The 15,895-nt window shown below is 44.7% G+C and overlaps 1 protein-coding gene across 1 annotated transcript in view; it reads right to left on the reverse strand.

Annotated features, from left to right (window-relative positions):
- The window catches only part of myom3 (myomesin 3), a 79,402-nt gene that overhangs the window by 45,666 nt on the left and 17,841 nt on the right, over positions 1-15,895 (reverse strand). The window contains exons 6-10 of the mRNA XM_085471924.1: positions 11,706-11,798; positions 11,260-11,348; positions 5,108-5,152; positions 2,696-2,836; positions 1,339-1,500 (exon numbers count right to left, since the gene is read on the reverse strand). Coding sequence (XP_085328050.1) covers positions 1,339-1,500; positions 2,696-2,836; positions 5,108-5,152; positions 11,260-11,348; positions 11,706-11,798 — 530 coding nt within the window. The remainder of the gene's footprint in view (positions 1-1,338; positions 1,501-2,695; positions 2,837-5,107; positions 5,153-11,259; positions 11,349-11,705; positions 11,799-15,895) is intronic.

Genomic DNA, 15,895 nt, shown 5'->3' on the forward strand with positions numbered 1-15,895 from the left:
CAATACAAATTGAAGCAGCTCTAAAAGTAAATTGGGTCCAACCAAGCACAAGCAAGAGGTAATTAATACAATGACCATTGATGGTAAATATGCTTAAAATGAATTCACATTCAGTTATTTTAAAAATGTTTGCAAAATTTGTAATATGACCAAGAGTGCTGGGCACTTCAAGGAACAAATGAAGAGCACTCTGTTTTCAGATGCATGTTCTGCTTAGGTGTGTTTGTAAAAACAGTGAAAATGTGGGATATTACAAGACTGTGACTGGTGGTTATAAAAGAGACGTCAGAAGGAAAGAAGCACGTGGTCAAGAAATTTCTTATGTTATATTGAAATAATGTGAAGCTCTTGTGTTATTATTTAGTTAGAGTTTAGTTGGTTTTTATTCTTTAGTTTAGTTTCATCCATATCTCTGAGTTTATGAGTCTTTTCCTGTCTTTGGTGTAAGTCTGTGTTGTCCTCTATGTTGTACTTTTAGCTGTGCCAGTACTTTCGTCTCTCCTTTGTCTGTTTCATGTATGCGCTTCCACGTTGTCAAGCTCGTGTTGTCATGTCTACATTCTATTATGTTTCCTGTTTTATTGTGAAGAGTCCGTTCCATGCTCAATGTGTTTAGTTGTACTTCCCCTGTGGCATTCAGGTTCATTTGTGTCAGCTGTGTTTCCCCAGGTGTTTCCACTTCCCTCATTACCCTTCAGTGTATTTATGTCTTCTGTCTTCACCAGGTCAAGTCACATCTTGTCACAGAGTTTCCTTTCGCCTGTTCATTGTCCATTTATCTCTTGTCATAGTTTTTCATGAATCCTGTTCCGACCATGTTCAAGTCAGTTTTTATGTTTTAGTTTTTCCCCATTTAGGTTTCAGGTTAGTTTTTTTCCAGTTTGCATTGCTTTGTTTTTGTTTCGACATCAGCCCAGATATAAACGGTTCGCTTTTTGTTATACCGCAATTTTTTTTTGTGTCCGCATTTTTGGTCCACACCTCAAACACACCGGCCCACCCCCCCGTGACAGTTTTTAAGACTACATGAATGGTATGTTGGGTTTTTTTTATAATCATGATGATCCTTTTGAGAGCCAGCTGAGGGTTTCCTATTGTTTCTAAACTTTAAGCTAAACTAATGCATCTGGAGGTTTTCTGTTTGTTCATGCTAAGCATTTGCACATGAAAAGTGGTCTTAATTTTCTCTCAGTGAGGCTGTGGAGGTATATTTTCACATTAATGGATAATTTTGAAAGCGCCAAAGCCAGCTTCAGTATTTATATTAGATCCATTAATCTTTGGACTCTAATGCATTGATAAATTGTAAGTGTAGGCTAACATTTTAGAGTATTTCACCTGTGAGATAGACAAAAGCGCTGTGCTCTTGGATTCCATCCGTGGTTCTCAGTCTTGCAGTATAAAGACCTTCATCCTCCTTGTGTGCAGCCCTTAAGGTGATGACGGCCTTGGTGTCAAATGTTTTAATCTCCACATTGCTGGATTGATGCAGTTGTACACCTGGAAAATAGAAAAAGCAAGCTAAAAAGTCAAGAATAATGCTTTTATGACCCATTACTTTCATTTTACCAACTTCAAAAAGGTCTTTCACACCACTAGACTCGAGGTAATTAATGCTTTAACTTTAACTTCTGGCTGTGTCCCTTCATATTTTAATGAGGCCATTATTCACCCTCTTTTAATTTTAGGAAAATTTCAAAACTGCCTTTATTTCCAAAACATTATAAAAAGTGTTGGCCAACCAACTACCAGAAGTTTGAACTGTTCACAACATTTTAGAGAACTTTCAGCCAGATTCACTCTACTGAAATTCAAATGAAATTTTAGCATATAAAATGAGATGAAATGCAGGTAACTATTCAATCCTTATACTCTTGCGTCTGTCAGCTGCTTTGACACAGTTAATCGTAGTACCCTGATTAAGAGATTTAGAACGTGGGTGGGCATTTTGACTTATTTTCTTCCCATCCCTCTCATTGGAGTGTTACACTTGCTTTTGCTAATTTTGTGTCATCTCCTGCTGCTTTATCCCGTGGTGTGCCGCAAGGTTCAGTCCTGGGACGTATCCTGTTTGCTCCCACTTGGACACATCCTGAATAACTTTGAAGACATTTCATACTATTGTTATACGGCTGACATTTCATTGTACTTGTCTTTGAAACCCCAGAATGTGACCAAATTATCTGTTGTTCAAGACTGCATTCATATTATAAAGGACTAAATGGTATCCTATTATCTGTTTCTCAATACACAAAAACTGAAGTTATGATCTGTGGACCTGACATCTTTGTTCCCAAAAGTAATTAAAATCTTGGACCCTTGGGATGATTTGCTCTGAGTAAATCTAAAAGGTCCTAAACCTTTGGCGATTAGAGCCCTCCATCGTCAGTTGCCTCCATACATCAGTGAGCTACTACAGCCATATATAACTTCTACATCTCTGAGATCTGCTGATCCTTGCTTGATGGCTGTCCCTAGAGCCCTAGATCTGTGCTTTCTCTGGACCTAAGATCTGTGTTAATACATTTTTAAAAGAAACTTAAGACCAGCTTGTGCAGGCTTGCCTTGATTTAGTTTTATACCATTTAAATTGTTGTGTATTCTCTTCTGCAAAGCACTTTGTGAACTTTGTTCTTTAAAAATGCAATATAAATAAATTTTACTTACTTAATTACTTTGTATTTGCAACACTTACCATCTCTATACCAGCTGACATCCTTCTGGAAGAGGAGCAGAGCTGAGGTGAATGTACACTCCAGGGTGAGGGTGTCGCCCTCTTTCACCCAGGTCGGAGGAAAGGAGGTGCCAAACCGAGCTTCCTGTTGAAGCTGTAAGGCTAGAATAGATGGGAGGAATGGAGCAGGAGTAAGAACACACGGGTGATAGAGACAGAAATGCCTAAAAAGACCATCTAATACAGACTAGAAAAAGACCCACTGCTTTATCCAAGCACACACACACAAAGCAGCTATAAGAGAATTCCCCGGGGGAAACGTCACAGGACAGCAGAAAAGCTGCAGATGGCACTCTTTGTTTTTAAGTGAACAGTTCCTGACAAGTTATTCCTTTAGCTGCCTGTCATTCTCTGCCTTGTCAAAAACAGCAAAGCAATACAATCCGGACGTGCAAGATATGTGTGCCATGAGGTCTCGTCAAATCCCATTCTCAGGGATGAATCTGAAAGATTGTGACATGCTTCTCATAATGATCTTGTTCTGCTTAGAAGTCCGGGCTATCACAACAGTGTGCGTAGAATTATTGAAACACACCGCAAAGATGTTTGCTTCCCATCATTCAAGTCCTGCATTTCCCTCAGTGCACTGATGTTATGATAAATTTACCGCAGTCACGCTTTAGTTTGAGTGATTTGTTTTGGAAAATACAATCAGCTCCATATGAGATAATCAAGTATCAGTTACAAAAAAATAGCAGCATGCAATTCTTCAGCACATTCTCCTAGCAAGCGGCCCCTGATGCCATTACAAGCTGATAAAGCTTCATTCAACATGATTGCCACTTAATATCTGTGTGTGTAGGGAAAATATTGGATTGTCTCGCACCCACATGGTCATTCCTCAGAAGCAATAGTGTAATATATACATAAATTATATTGCTCCTGACTTTTCCAGTTTTGCTATGTCTTTAAAATCCCTTTAAGATAAAATAAAAATCAGCACATTTTCAATAGAAATCTTGCTTTCTTTAGAAACGCGCACATTTGCACAGTCAGTATATGAAATCTGTCGAACCTGACAAGAAACACGCAACATCTGTGCACGATGATGACAATGGACAGAGTTGACTATCAGTAAATTTTTAGCAGTGCATACATGGGTCACAATATTAAAATAACTCTTATCAAAAAAATCCAGCTTGTTGAGAAATGGTCACAGGCCTTTGCTGTCTGAGACTGGTATCCTTGGGTCCTGTGGGTTACAAGCAGGGTTTTCAAAGTGTGGCCTGCAGGCCAATGAGAGCCCTTGGTAACCGTTGGGAGGCCCGTGGGGGCAACAACAAAACACTCTAGGACTGGATATTTCCCTCATTCACTTTATCTAACAGCTCAGAGCAAAACTAAGGGAGCTTTTGTCTTTATTTACAACACTTCAAACATTCTCACCACCCACCAACCACAACCAACCACCACCACCACCACCACCGAAGCATATGTTTGAGCCTTCTTCTTTTGGGATTTTTCTTTTAGGCTTGGCAAGTGTATATATATTATATACATAACAGTAAAATCCACATGAATACCAGGACCAAAATGGGCTTGGGACCAGCATTAGGGGTACACAGGGTTGTGGCCACCTGTGGTTGGGTTATGTTTGCAAAAGTCATTTATACAAGTGTTAAGTTAAATCTGGGCACTAAAGCTACTTGGAAAAGGTTGGATGAAGATGGTAATTTGTGAAAATACTAACAAAAATAAATTAAAAAAACAAGGGGAAGTTGAAGGGACATTAACTAATTTAATATAAAACTCTAAAAGTGTATATATTTTTTCAGGATGTCATGTTTTATACAAAAACTAGAGGTCCTTGTAAGATAAACATGTCTATGTCAGATAGCTGTTCCTGGCAAAACCGCTTCTTTGGTTTGATCAGATTGCGAGCATATATATGTATAGAAATTATGTAGTTCTAGGTTAAAAAGTCCTGAACCCCACACATGGCAGAAGCTAATCTAGGCCACAGAGTGCCACAGCTAGTGCGAGGTGCTCCGCAGCTTGAAGCGAAGTGGGATAAATCTCCCGCTGTCCCTGGAATGAAATATACATGACTGTCGTTTCTGCTCACTTGGAAGCAAGTCATTTTATCCCTTCAGTAACTACCCCACAAATAGTCTTACTTATGCCTGTACATCTATGAACACCCACACAGAAACATAAATTCCCATGATATCCAAACAGCATCAGTGTGCAGCTCCCTTTCATTCCTCCCATGTCTTTCTTTAAGAGGTGCCACATGCACAGCAGAGCCAAACGTTGTGTCAGTCTTCAAAGTCACTCAGCCTGCCCTCGTTTACTGATGGAGGGAGGAACTTCAAAGGGTGGCAGAGAAAATGAAAGGGGACACTTTTCATTAGGCACTGGTGTGAAGCTTACCGGAGGTCTGCAAGCGCTCTGAACCAGCCACGGCTCCTTGATATGCTGAATCGCAGGGCGGCAGAGCAGGACAGATTGGAGAGTGGCAGGCAGGGTCAAAAACAGAGAGAAAAGCAGTGAATGATACTGTGAGACTGAAGAAGAAATATGTTTAAAAAAAAGAAAGAAAGCAAGAAAAGATAAAGCAGAAGGCGAATCAAACCTGGCAATGTCACATTTATGCAAGTCACATCTAATATTCCCTTTAACCTAAGGCTGTGTTAAAGCCTGAAGAATACCTGTGAAATGTAGAAGAAGCCTTGACGTGTCTCATTAAAGTCATTAAAGTGAGCTGAGCATTCAGGAAGTGAAGCCTTTTCATAAAAGGGCAGGTAGGTCAAGGTAATAAAAAATAAATAAAAAAATAAATAGTTTCTGTAACACTGCTGCGAGGCAGTATAGCTCACTGTAGATGTTATTAGTCACTGCTACACCCACTGTCTCATTTTAATTTATTATGCATGAGCACTGCAACGGGACCTGTTTTTCTGATCATTTCCGTTGATGCTGGTTCTCTTACAAACACCAAATTTACATAGAGACTCAGATAATGAGGATAGAAAACCGCACCATGGAGACCTGAGGCATTAGGAGGATGGAGATACAAACATTTGGTCAAATTTAGCTAGCATAGCATCTGCACCCTGGGCACCTTAATGATCATCTGTGCAACAACATAAAGCAAAAAAATAAAAAATAAATGAAATGCTCTATTTGTCATAGCAGGATTTCAAAATATGCACTTACGTTAGCTGTAAATGGACTAATGAAGAAAAACATGCCTGTAAGGAAAAACCCAGCGCTACATTCTTGGTGCAATGTAAAAGGAGGTTTAAGTAAATATTCATGGAAGCTTGAGGTGCTGGTTAAATTTAACGTTTGAACTTTATTTTAGTTAAACACAATATCGTCTTCTTCTCTAGTTTCTCAGTGGCTAGCCAAACCACCTGGGATGTCAGGGGCGGGGCTTCTTTAATCTGAAAATAAAGTTAAAGTTAAACAAGGTAAAAAATTATTTAAAAAAATCAGTTTCACTTACTACTTTTATTCTACTTGTCAAACTAAGAGGTGCATGGCTGACAGTTGGACAGGCTGCAGTTGAGACACTTGTTTCTACAGGCTGTTTGTGCAAACTTAAGATGTTCTTAAAGTGCTAGGATTTCCTTGCATGGCTGATGTCAGTGGTCTTGACTCGTGCATCGTGGTTTCATAATTAATCCTTTATAAGAATATTTCTTTCAGGTTATGGTTTTGTTTTTGTTTTTTTGCAGTAAATATTTTTTAAGATGTTTTAGGTGGTGTTCTTCTTATGCTTTGACCACACTTCTCCAGTTTCCCCAATGTTTTTAAGGGTATCCTGCATACCACGGTGAGACGTTTTCAGCTAATACCTCTTTCTGAATCACCTTGTAGGTGCCAAAATACTGTATCTAACTCGAGGAACTAGCTTAAAAATTGAATTTAAAATCGGTTCTTTGGTAACTTGTCTGTTATGTGTAGACAACATTCAGATGTTAGGGACAGAATTTGGCATAAAAGGTGAAGGCATGAATCCATCCTGCCTTACATCAGTGTTTCTAGCTGGGGATAGAGGTGTGATGCTGTGGGGGATATTTTCTTGGCACACTTTAGACTCTTTAGTAGTAGCTGAGCATTGTTTAAACACCACAGCCTACCTGAGCATTGTGTCCAACTCAACATGACCACATGTATCCATCATCTGATGACTGCTTTCAGCAGATTAACACATAATGTCGCAAAACTCGGATCATCTCAAACTAGTTTCTTGAACATAACTGCGAGTTAACTGTTGGCCTCCACAGTCACTAAATCTCAATCCGGTAGAGATTGGGATGTGGTGGAAAGAGAGATTTGCATCGTTGATTTGCAGCTGACAAATCTGCAACAATTGCATATGCCATCAGGTCAATCTGGACCATTTCTGGCATCTTGTTGAATCTGTGTTAAATAATTAAAGCAAAGAGGGTTAAACTTTTCCACTGAGTGTATGAAAAGTATGTTTATGGGGAAAATAAGGAAGTTTGAAAATGTTAGAAGTGTGAGATCTAAAGTTCATTTTTTCATGCTTCCGATGTATGATCTCGAAGGAATTGCACTCAGGAAGCCAGAACTCAGGTTTTATTTGAAAATGGGAAAAGATAAACTAACAACAAAAGAGGTAAAAGTTGTGTAAACCAGGTTTGAAAAATGTTCAAACTAAGTCAAATAATTTACTGTGTCAGTGTCATGGTCCTGGGCCATGTGGGCCCAGTATTCTTAGTTCTTTGTATTCTCGTATTTCGTTCCTTATTTAGGCCATGTCTTCTGAGTTGCCCTGTTGTGTTGTTCCCTAAGTGTTTTTCCCTTCATGGCTCTCTCCCCCCTGTGTGCCCTCTATGTATTGATGAGCCCTCGTCTCCCTTTGTGGTTGTTTCATGTTTCCCCAGCCCGTTATGTCTGTGTTTTCCCCGTGCTCTCTCTCCTCCTGTCGGAACCTCTGTGCCTCTACATGTCATGTTCAGTTCACCCCGCCCTGTCTCGTTATGATTATCAGTGTCACCTGTGTTCCCCGTGTGTGCCCACTTTCCTCGTTTACCCTCTGGGTATTTCTGTCTGAGTCTCCCTCTGTTCGGCGTCGTGTTCTCCCTCATGTTGTGTGGATCTCCCTGTGTCTACCTTCGAGTACTAGTTTACGTTTTTCCGGTTTAGTTTTGCATGTCCTGTATTCTGTCCTGCCAGCATTAAAGCTGTGTTTCTTAAGTTCATCCCCGTGTTTGTGAGTATTGCTATTGGGTCCTTCTCCTGCCTGCCACACAACGTATCATGACAGAAGAACACGACCACAACATGGACCCAGCAGTTCACAACCCCTCCGCGGACCGACAGTACGACGCGACCATGCCGGACCCAGCGACACAAAGACTGGAGATTGTCCGGACAGTGGAGTCGCTATGCGACAAGTGGCTGCACTGCTCCAGTGAGGAGGAACGGGAGGAGTTCGCCCGCCAGGTAGGGGTGTGCGTGTCTGTGTTCCCCTGGTTATGGGAGACGCTGCACCCCCTCGTCAGCGACCTTCTCGTCTCCGCTCTCCGACTCCGTCCGCAGCAGCAGCGGCCCGGTGGGCGTGCACCTTCACCAGAGCCGTGCCATCGCGCCGTTGCCCCGCCGCCTCATGAGCCAGTGGCGGTCAGAGTCGGAACGGTGAGGCTCACCACGGACACACCATTGGCTCACACTTCATCAGCTTCCGCATCTTCGCCACCGCCTGCCTGCACGGAGATGCCCGAGGCTGTTGACTTCGGTGAGGAGGAGCGGCAGCAGGTGTTGCGGGCTTATCGGGAGGACGAGCTCCGGTGGAAGCCCTGGCTCATCTCGGAGCAGGACCTCTCACCTGCTGCACAGCCTACCAGCCGCTCGCCGTCTCCAATCCACTTAGACTTTACTTCGCCTGCCTCATTTCTGGCAAGGATGTGGGCGGACGACCGGGAGATCGCCGCTACATCACCCCCTGCATTGGTGCCATCAGCGCCCATCGCGCCAGCTACCAGAAGGGGGCGGCGCCGGCGCCGCCGTGGCACCGCATTAACTCCGGAAATCATGGGGCCCGGTCTCTGTGAGCAGCAGCAAGCAGCTTGCACCCACGTAGAGGAGGAGCTCCGGAGAAAGCCGTGGCCTACCCCCGATTGTCAGCACATCTTTCGGGGAACACGCCTGGCTCTCGGGGGCCCTCGGAGCCGCCAGGGTCTGCAGCCTCTCACAGCTCAGTTAGCTCCCTCGCAGCCCTTCACAGCTCAGTTAGCTCCCTCGCAGCCACCCTCAGTTCAGTTAGCTCCCTCGCAGCCACCCTCAGTTCAGTTAGCTCCCTCGCAGCCACCCTCAGTTCAGTTAGCTCCCTCGCAGCCACCCTCAGTTCAGTTAGCTCCCTCGCAGCCACCCTCAGTTCAGTCTCCAGTAGCTCCAGTGCCGCCTGTAGCGCAGGCCCCAGTAGCTCCAGTGCCGCCTGTAGCGCAGGCCCCAGTAGCTCCAGTGCCGCCTGTAGCGCAGGCCCCAGTAGCTCCAGTGCCGCCTGTAGCGCAGGCCCCGATAGCAGTACGGTCCGCTGGTCGGCTTAACATTCAGCCAGGGGTCTCAAATCTCTCTGGCTCTGCATCAGCTCCTGCTGGGAGCTCGGATGAGCTCATCCAGGACTCGGCGGCTCCCACGCCGCCATCTACCTCATCAGCTGGAGGGTCCGAGGGGCCCGTTCAGCCTCCTGTCTCCGCTGGAGGGTCCGAGGGGCCCGTTCAGCCTCCTGTCTCCGCTGGAGGGTCCGAGGGGCCCGTTCAGCAACCTTCCTCGTCAGCTGGGGGTTCGGGAGAACCGCACCAGCCTCATGCCACGTCAGCTGGAGGTTCGGGAGAACCGCACCAGCCTCATGCCACGTCAGCTGGAGGGTCCGAGGGGCCCGTTCAGCCTCCTGTCTCCGCTGGAGGGTCCGAGGGGCCCGTTCAGCCTCCTGTCTCCGCTGGAGGGTCCGAGGGGCCCGTTCAGCAACCTTCCTCGTCAGCTGGGGGTTCGGGAGAACCGCACCAGCCTCATGCCACGTCAGCTGGAGGGTCCGAGGGGCCCGTTCAGCCTCCTGTCTCAGCTGGAGGGCCCGAGGAGCCCGTCCAGCACCATGCCACATCAGCTGGAGGGCCCGAGGAGCCCATCCAGCCACCTTCTGCTACGCCTGGTCCAGCCTGTGCTTCGTCAGCTGCAGCCTCAGAGCCTTCGTCAGCTGCAGCCTCAGAGCCTTCGTCAGCTGCAGCCTCAGAGCCTTCGTCCGCTGCAGCCTCAGAGCCTTCGTCCGCTGCAGCCTCAGAGCCTTCAGCCTCGTCTGCCGCGGCTTCGGCCTGTGCTTCGTCTGGTCCTGTGCCCACCGGGCCATGGCCAGCACGCCTGACACTGGAGAGCCGCCGCTGCCTTCCGCGCGGCCGGCCCCCTGAACTGCTCCGTCGTCTCCTCCGCCGCTGCCTTCCGCGCGGCCGGCCCCCTGAACTGCTCCGTCGTCTCCGCCGCCGCCGCCGCCGCCTTCCGCACGGCCGGCCTCCGGACCAGCTCTGCCGTCTCCTCCGCCGCCGCCGCTGCCTTCCGCACGGCCGGCCTCCGGACCAGCTCTGCCACCTGTGCCACCCGCCTGGTCGGCCCCCCGACCGTGTGACCCGTGAACTCTTGTTCCTGTGGGCTCTGGGTCGGCCCCCTGAACTTTATTTTGACTATGGTCGTGTGCTCCCGTGTTTTCTGTTGTTTATTTTGTTTCCCGTTCTGGTCCCTCCGTCCTGGTCCCCCGCCTCCTGCCCTGGGTGGGTTGTTTTCTGTTTTTGTTTTTGTTTCTCGGGTTTGGGCTGTCGGGAGCCAGCCCTTTAGGGGGGGGTGGTGTCATGGTCCTGGGCCATGTGGGCCCAGTATTCTTAGTTCTTTGTATTCTCGTATTTCGTTCCTTATTTAGGCCATGTCTTCTGAGTTGCCCTGTTGTGTTGTTCCCTAAGTGTTTTTCCCTTCATGGCTCTCTCCCCCCTGTGTGCCCTCTATGTATTGATGAGCCCTCGTCTCCCTTTGTGGTTGTTTCATGTTTCCCCAGCCCGTTATGTCTGTGTTTTCCCCGTGCTCTCTCTCCTCCTGTCGGAACCTCTGTGCCTCTACATGTCATGTTCAGTTCACCCCGCCCTGTCTCGTTATGATTATCAGTGTCACCTGTGTTCCCCGTGTGTGCCCACTTTCCTCGTTTACCCTCTGGGTATTTCTGTCTGAGTCTCCCTCTGTTCGGCGTCGTGTTCTCCCTCATGTTGTGTGGATCTCCCTGTGTCTACCTTCGAGTACTAGTTTACGTTTTTCCGGTTTAGTTTTGCATGTCCTGTATTCTGTCCTGCCAGCATTAAAGCTGTGTTTCTTAAGTTCATCCCCGTGTTTGTGAGTATTGCTATTGGGTCCTTCTCCTGCCTGCCACACAACGTATCATGACAGTCAGTGTCTCATTGCCAGCCTGACTGAAACTAGACTCTTCAGTGTTTTGGGGGCAATTGTACTGTATTCCATCTTTGCTACTGGTTTTTGAGCAAAGCTGACTTGAGATGAAACAAGAAACCACTCACAGTTCACCACGAGCGTTCCAAAGGTCACAGCTTCACCCAGGAGACTCTTGGCTACCACTTTGTACTCGCCAGCATCATCAGGAGAGCACCTTTGTAGAAGATATAGAATGTCATCTGTTTGTGAGTGAGAGTTGAAAGTGGGTGAATTTCAAGCCACAAGAGATGTTGAAAAAGCTGTGACCTCTTTTCATGTGCTGGATTTGGGTAATAGAAAAAACCTGCAACACAGCACGCACATGTACTTCTTAATTGAACCGGCACGTTTTATCTCATAACACCACCATTTAATTTCCTTATCTTACCTACAAGTAGCTTCAGTTTCTTATTCCATTCCTAATTTGTCAGTGGCAAGGTCAAGTAATCTGCTGCGTGCCCTATCTTGCACACTTCCATCACATTCATTCCAGTTTCCCAGACTTAATTAGAGATTTGAGCTAGTGACCCACCTTCTGATCTCCAGTGTGTTGAGACCAAATTTTTGTTGAAGACTGTAATTCCATGGTCGGTCAGATATTATCAGCGGCTCACCATCCTTGTACCTGCCGAAAAAGTACATAATTTTTGTTTTTTGAATATCAGAGTAAATGAACAACAGGCTGTACTTGGGTGGTTTATGCTCCTGCCTACTAATTACTCATGCACAGCTTTCATAATCAGTTGTTAGTTTGGCTGAATGTCTGACGACTACAGGGGGTCTTTGATCTGTTATTCTGTCTTGTGCTGGGCATTGTTGAGGGCAGCTCATTGGGCTTGATGGGTCCCATATGGGGTAGTGAAACTCATGAGCCACAGGTTGTGTGGATCTCATAGCTCATGAATACTAAGCATACGCAGTCTTTTCATCAGCTAGTCTCACAGCAGCTCAGGTATCAAGGTCGACAGTTTGGCACATTGCCTGAATTAACACAGATTATTTCATATTAATACTGCGTGCAATATTCAGCTCAGGGTTCTGGACAGCAATGTCATGGCTCTTGGTCTTTTTGGTTTTTTGCAAGTAAGTTTTGGACTTTTAATGTAACCTTTTGTTTATTTTGGATCAATTACATATTAAATAATGATGCAATGTAGTGCTGCCACTAAGGACTGTTTTATTCATAGAAGATTCATCTTTCTGTTTTTGCTCTGACTTCCCAATAACCAAGGATATTCAGTTAGCATGGATATAAAATATAGAAAGCAACAAATCATCAAACTCAAGAGACTAAAACCAGAATGCTTGCTAGCTTGATAAATGACTTAAGAAGTAATTTTCTAAACCTGTTTGTTTTTGTGTGTGTTGATAGACTGATTATTTCAACTCTGATTATATAACACACAGTTTCTCCCCAAAAGGTACAACTCTGCAAACAGTTTATTCTGCTCTAACTTACTCTATCCAAGCGAGAAATGAAATTAAAGGGACACAATTATGCCGATGACCCCATGTCAGATTGAATAGAAACTTTTGGACAGTTAAAGAAGCAGTCACAGGGGGACTGGCATGGAGGAAAACAGCCATGGGTGGGCTGTAACAGGTGCCTGGTCTACAATATACAGTATTCTCAGTCTCATGTTTTCCTTTTTACATGCCTATGATTCAATCAAACCCCAAAATACAAATGGTTTAACATACCAGAATAAAATTCCCCTTCCACTTAGTGATGTTAGGTCAGCTGTGCCATTAAACTTTTTTTTATGATTTTTGTTTTTTAAGTGCTCAAAAAACAAACAAACCTGTCACTTAAAAATTGTTTTTTAGTAGATTTCAAAGTCTGCTATGATGACAGTCTTTTTCCTGCTTTCCTGCAGAGCAAGATCTCAGGCAATCCAATTGTTCCTTAGGCCACCAATCATCAATATTTCATTGAGAAAACTACTATTACCTAAATAAAAAATAAATGTATAAAAAGGATTCACAGCATGTGTCTGTGAAGGTTCTCAGTCATCCAGGTCATCGTAGTCTAAGGAGCTTGGAAAGAAAAGCGTCTGGACTTCTTTAAGTTGCTTGAAGACATTTCACCTCTCATCCGAGAAGCTTCTTCAGTTCTAAGGTCAAATGGTGGAGAGTCCCAGATTTAAACCTAGTGTACTTCAGACCCAGCAACACACTCAGACAAAAACTGGTTCACCCGAAAGACAAAACTCTTAAACACAAACTTAACAATGTGGTGTATGCTGTACAGTGCAGCAAGGAATGCCCAGACTTCTACATTGGAGAGACCAAACAGCCTCTTCACAAGCGCATGGCACAACATAGAAGAGCCACCTCCACAGGACAAGACTCAGCAGTCCATCTGCATCTAAAGGACAAAGGTCACTACCAATGTTCACATTTTGGACGGAGAGGACAGATGGTTTGAAAGAGGAGTGAAAGAAGCCATCTATGTCCACTGTGAGCGACCATCTTTGAACAGAGGCGTTGGTTTACGACACCAACTCTCTGCCATCTATAATCCAGTTTTGAGATCCCGTCCCAGACGCCTTAACGCCCACTCACATCCTGGGCCATCTGACCTCAGGAAATCACATGATAGGGTGGGGCTAGGTTTCACAATGAGCTCACCCGAAACTCTGGCTGATTGTGACCCACACCCGTTTTCACACCTTGGCTCATGTGATTAGGTAGAGGATCATCAGGGGGTCCTTTGTCCCTCTTTGGGGGGGAAACTCCCACTGGGTTTAAATCTGGGACTCTCCACCATTTGACCTTAGAACTGAAGAAGCTTCTCGGATAAGAGGTGAAACGTCTTCAAGCAACTTAAAGAAGTCCAGACGCTTTTCTTTCCAAGCTCCTTAGACTATGATTCACAGCATGAAAATTTGCTGTGAATAACATAAACACACGTGACACATAAACACCTAAAGCATAAACAGACTTCCTTATTCCTTATATTTATTATATGTAGTTATTTATGAGATAACATGACAACGCAGTTCAAAATATACACATTTTACAATAACAAATTGTGGATTCCTCTTTATGTCCTCTAGCTGCTGTGCTGGAAGTTTCAGAGTGTTCAATGGTGAACCAGCTATGCTGACGAATGTTTCTCCTGTCTCTTCTTTACTTTTAAAATGTTCATTTATCAGCTGGAACAAATGCAGATATCGATATGTATGGCTAGACCAGAGGATAGGAACCCATTTCCCCAGGATATTGCACCTTGTGTTATAGACAGAGACCAGCTATGTATGTGATGTGTGTCTGTTTCTAAAAAGGGTGGATTTTCCAAGTTGAAGGATACTGCATGCTCACAGAGTAGTCAATTACAGGGTCGACCCACCGTAAAGCATACCCTGCTTTTTCCTCCTCAGTGACTGTAATGGGAACCGTAATTTATTAAATAAGCATCATGATGCGTTCAGTGAAATTTGAAATCAGTGACAGTGGGCCCGTTCTTCGTACGTCGCTTACTACATCCAAGATCAAATGACACATCCAAGATCAAATCATCGCGCTAACTCTGAGCTCGCTATTCCGGTTCCCCGAACACACCTGTTGTTGACGATTAGTATAGCTGGATGAAGTAATGTGAGATCACTGGGTGGCCCAACAGGGGCTACGCATCGATAGTAGAAACATTGATCGGCAACCCTTTGATTGGTCGGCGAAAATGTCGAAGGAGCGCGCTCGGTATTCTTCGGCAGCAGAGCAAGAACTCTTGAGTGAGGGATTTTAGGAGTTTCAGAGTCTAATTAAAACGCAAGGGAACACTGCAAAGGCTGCAAAAGCAAGGAGAGAGGGCTGGCAGAAAGTTGCTGACAAATTAAACTCGTAAGTAATTTAATAATAACAATAATAATGGAGTGGATCTATATAGCGCTCTTCAAGGCACCCAAAGCGTTTTACAATGCCACTATTCAGTCACTCTCACACTCACACACTGGTAGCTGTCACAGCTGCCCTGGGGCAGACTGACAGAAGCCAGGCTGCCATATTGCGCCATCGGCCCCTCTGGCCAACACCAGTAGGTGGTAGGGTAGATTTATCATATCACACCATATTATCCAATATTATATTACATTATATTATATTATAATATGTTATATTATATCCCCTTTCACATTAGAGCCACAACAGGACCCACTAGAACATGGGAACAAGTAAAAGTGAAATATAAGAATATTCTACAGAATGGTAATATTGATCACTTATATTGCTTTTCGTCTCTTGGACAGAGACCCTGAAATAATCTGTTTGTTTGTTTATAACAGCAACCAAGAAAAGGGCAGAGCAAAAAAAGACAGGTGGTGGTCCTGCACCCCCTCGTCAACAAGTTGGTTAAGTGAATAATACCCTCACGGGAAAATCGATATCTCTCTATGAGCACACTGTCGCGCTGAGCTAAAGGATCCTGTCTGTCCCGCAATATACGCTGAATTCTGAGGACTCTCCTTATCAATCTTGCACCTTCCGCAATGGGTGGCTCGCGTATACGGACAGGACATGGCTGCGACAGACTTCCCAAATCCACCTTCGCTTTTATAGCCGTGGTCTCCCATCTTGATTACACGAAGTAAATTGCAATTACTACTCTGAAATCTGAATTACATCTGTAATAATCACATACATGTAATAGAATGTTAATAGTACATTTCCCTTTTTTAGGAAATGACCTGTATGTATCTGTGTGAAATCAATAAAAGGATCAAG

Source organism: Copadichromis virginalis, linkage group LG11 (assembly GCF_057382275.1).
Source record: "Copadichromis virginalis isolate Kocher_CV1m ecotype Utaka linkage group LG11, C_Virginalis_male_GT1.1, whole genome shotgun sequence".
Classification (NCBI taxonomy): Eukaryota; Metazoa; Chordata; class Actinopteri; order Cichliformes; family Cichlidae; genus Copadichromis; species Copadichromis virginalis.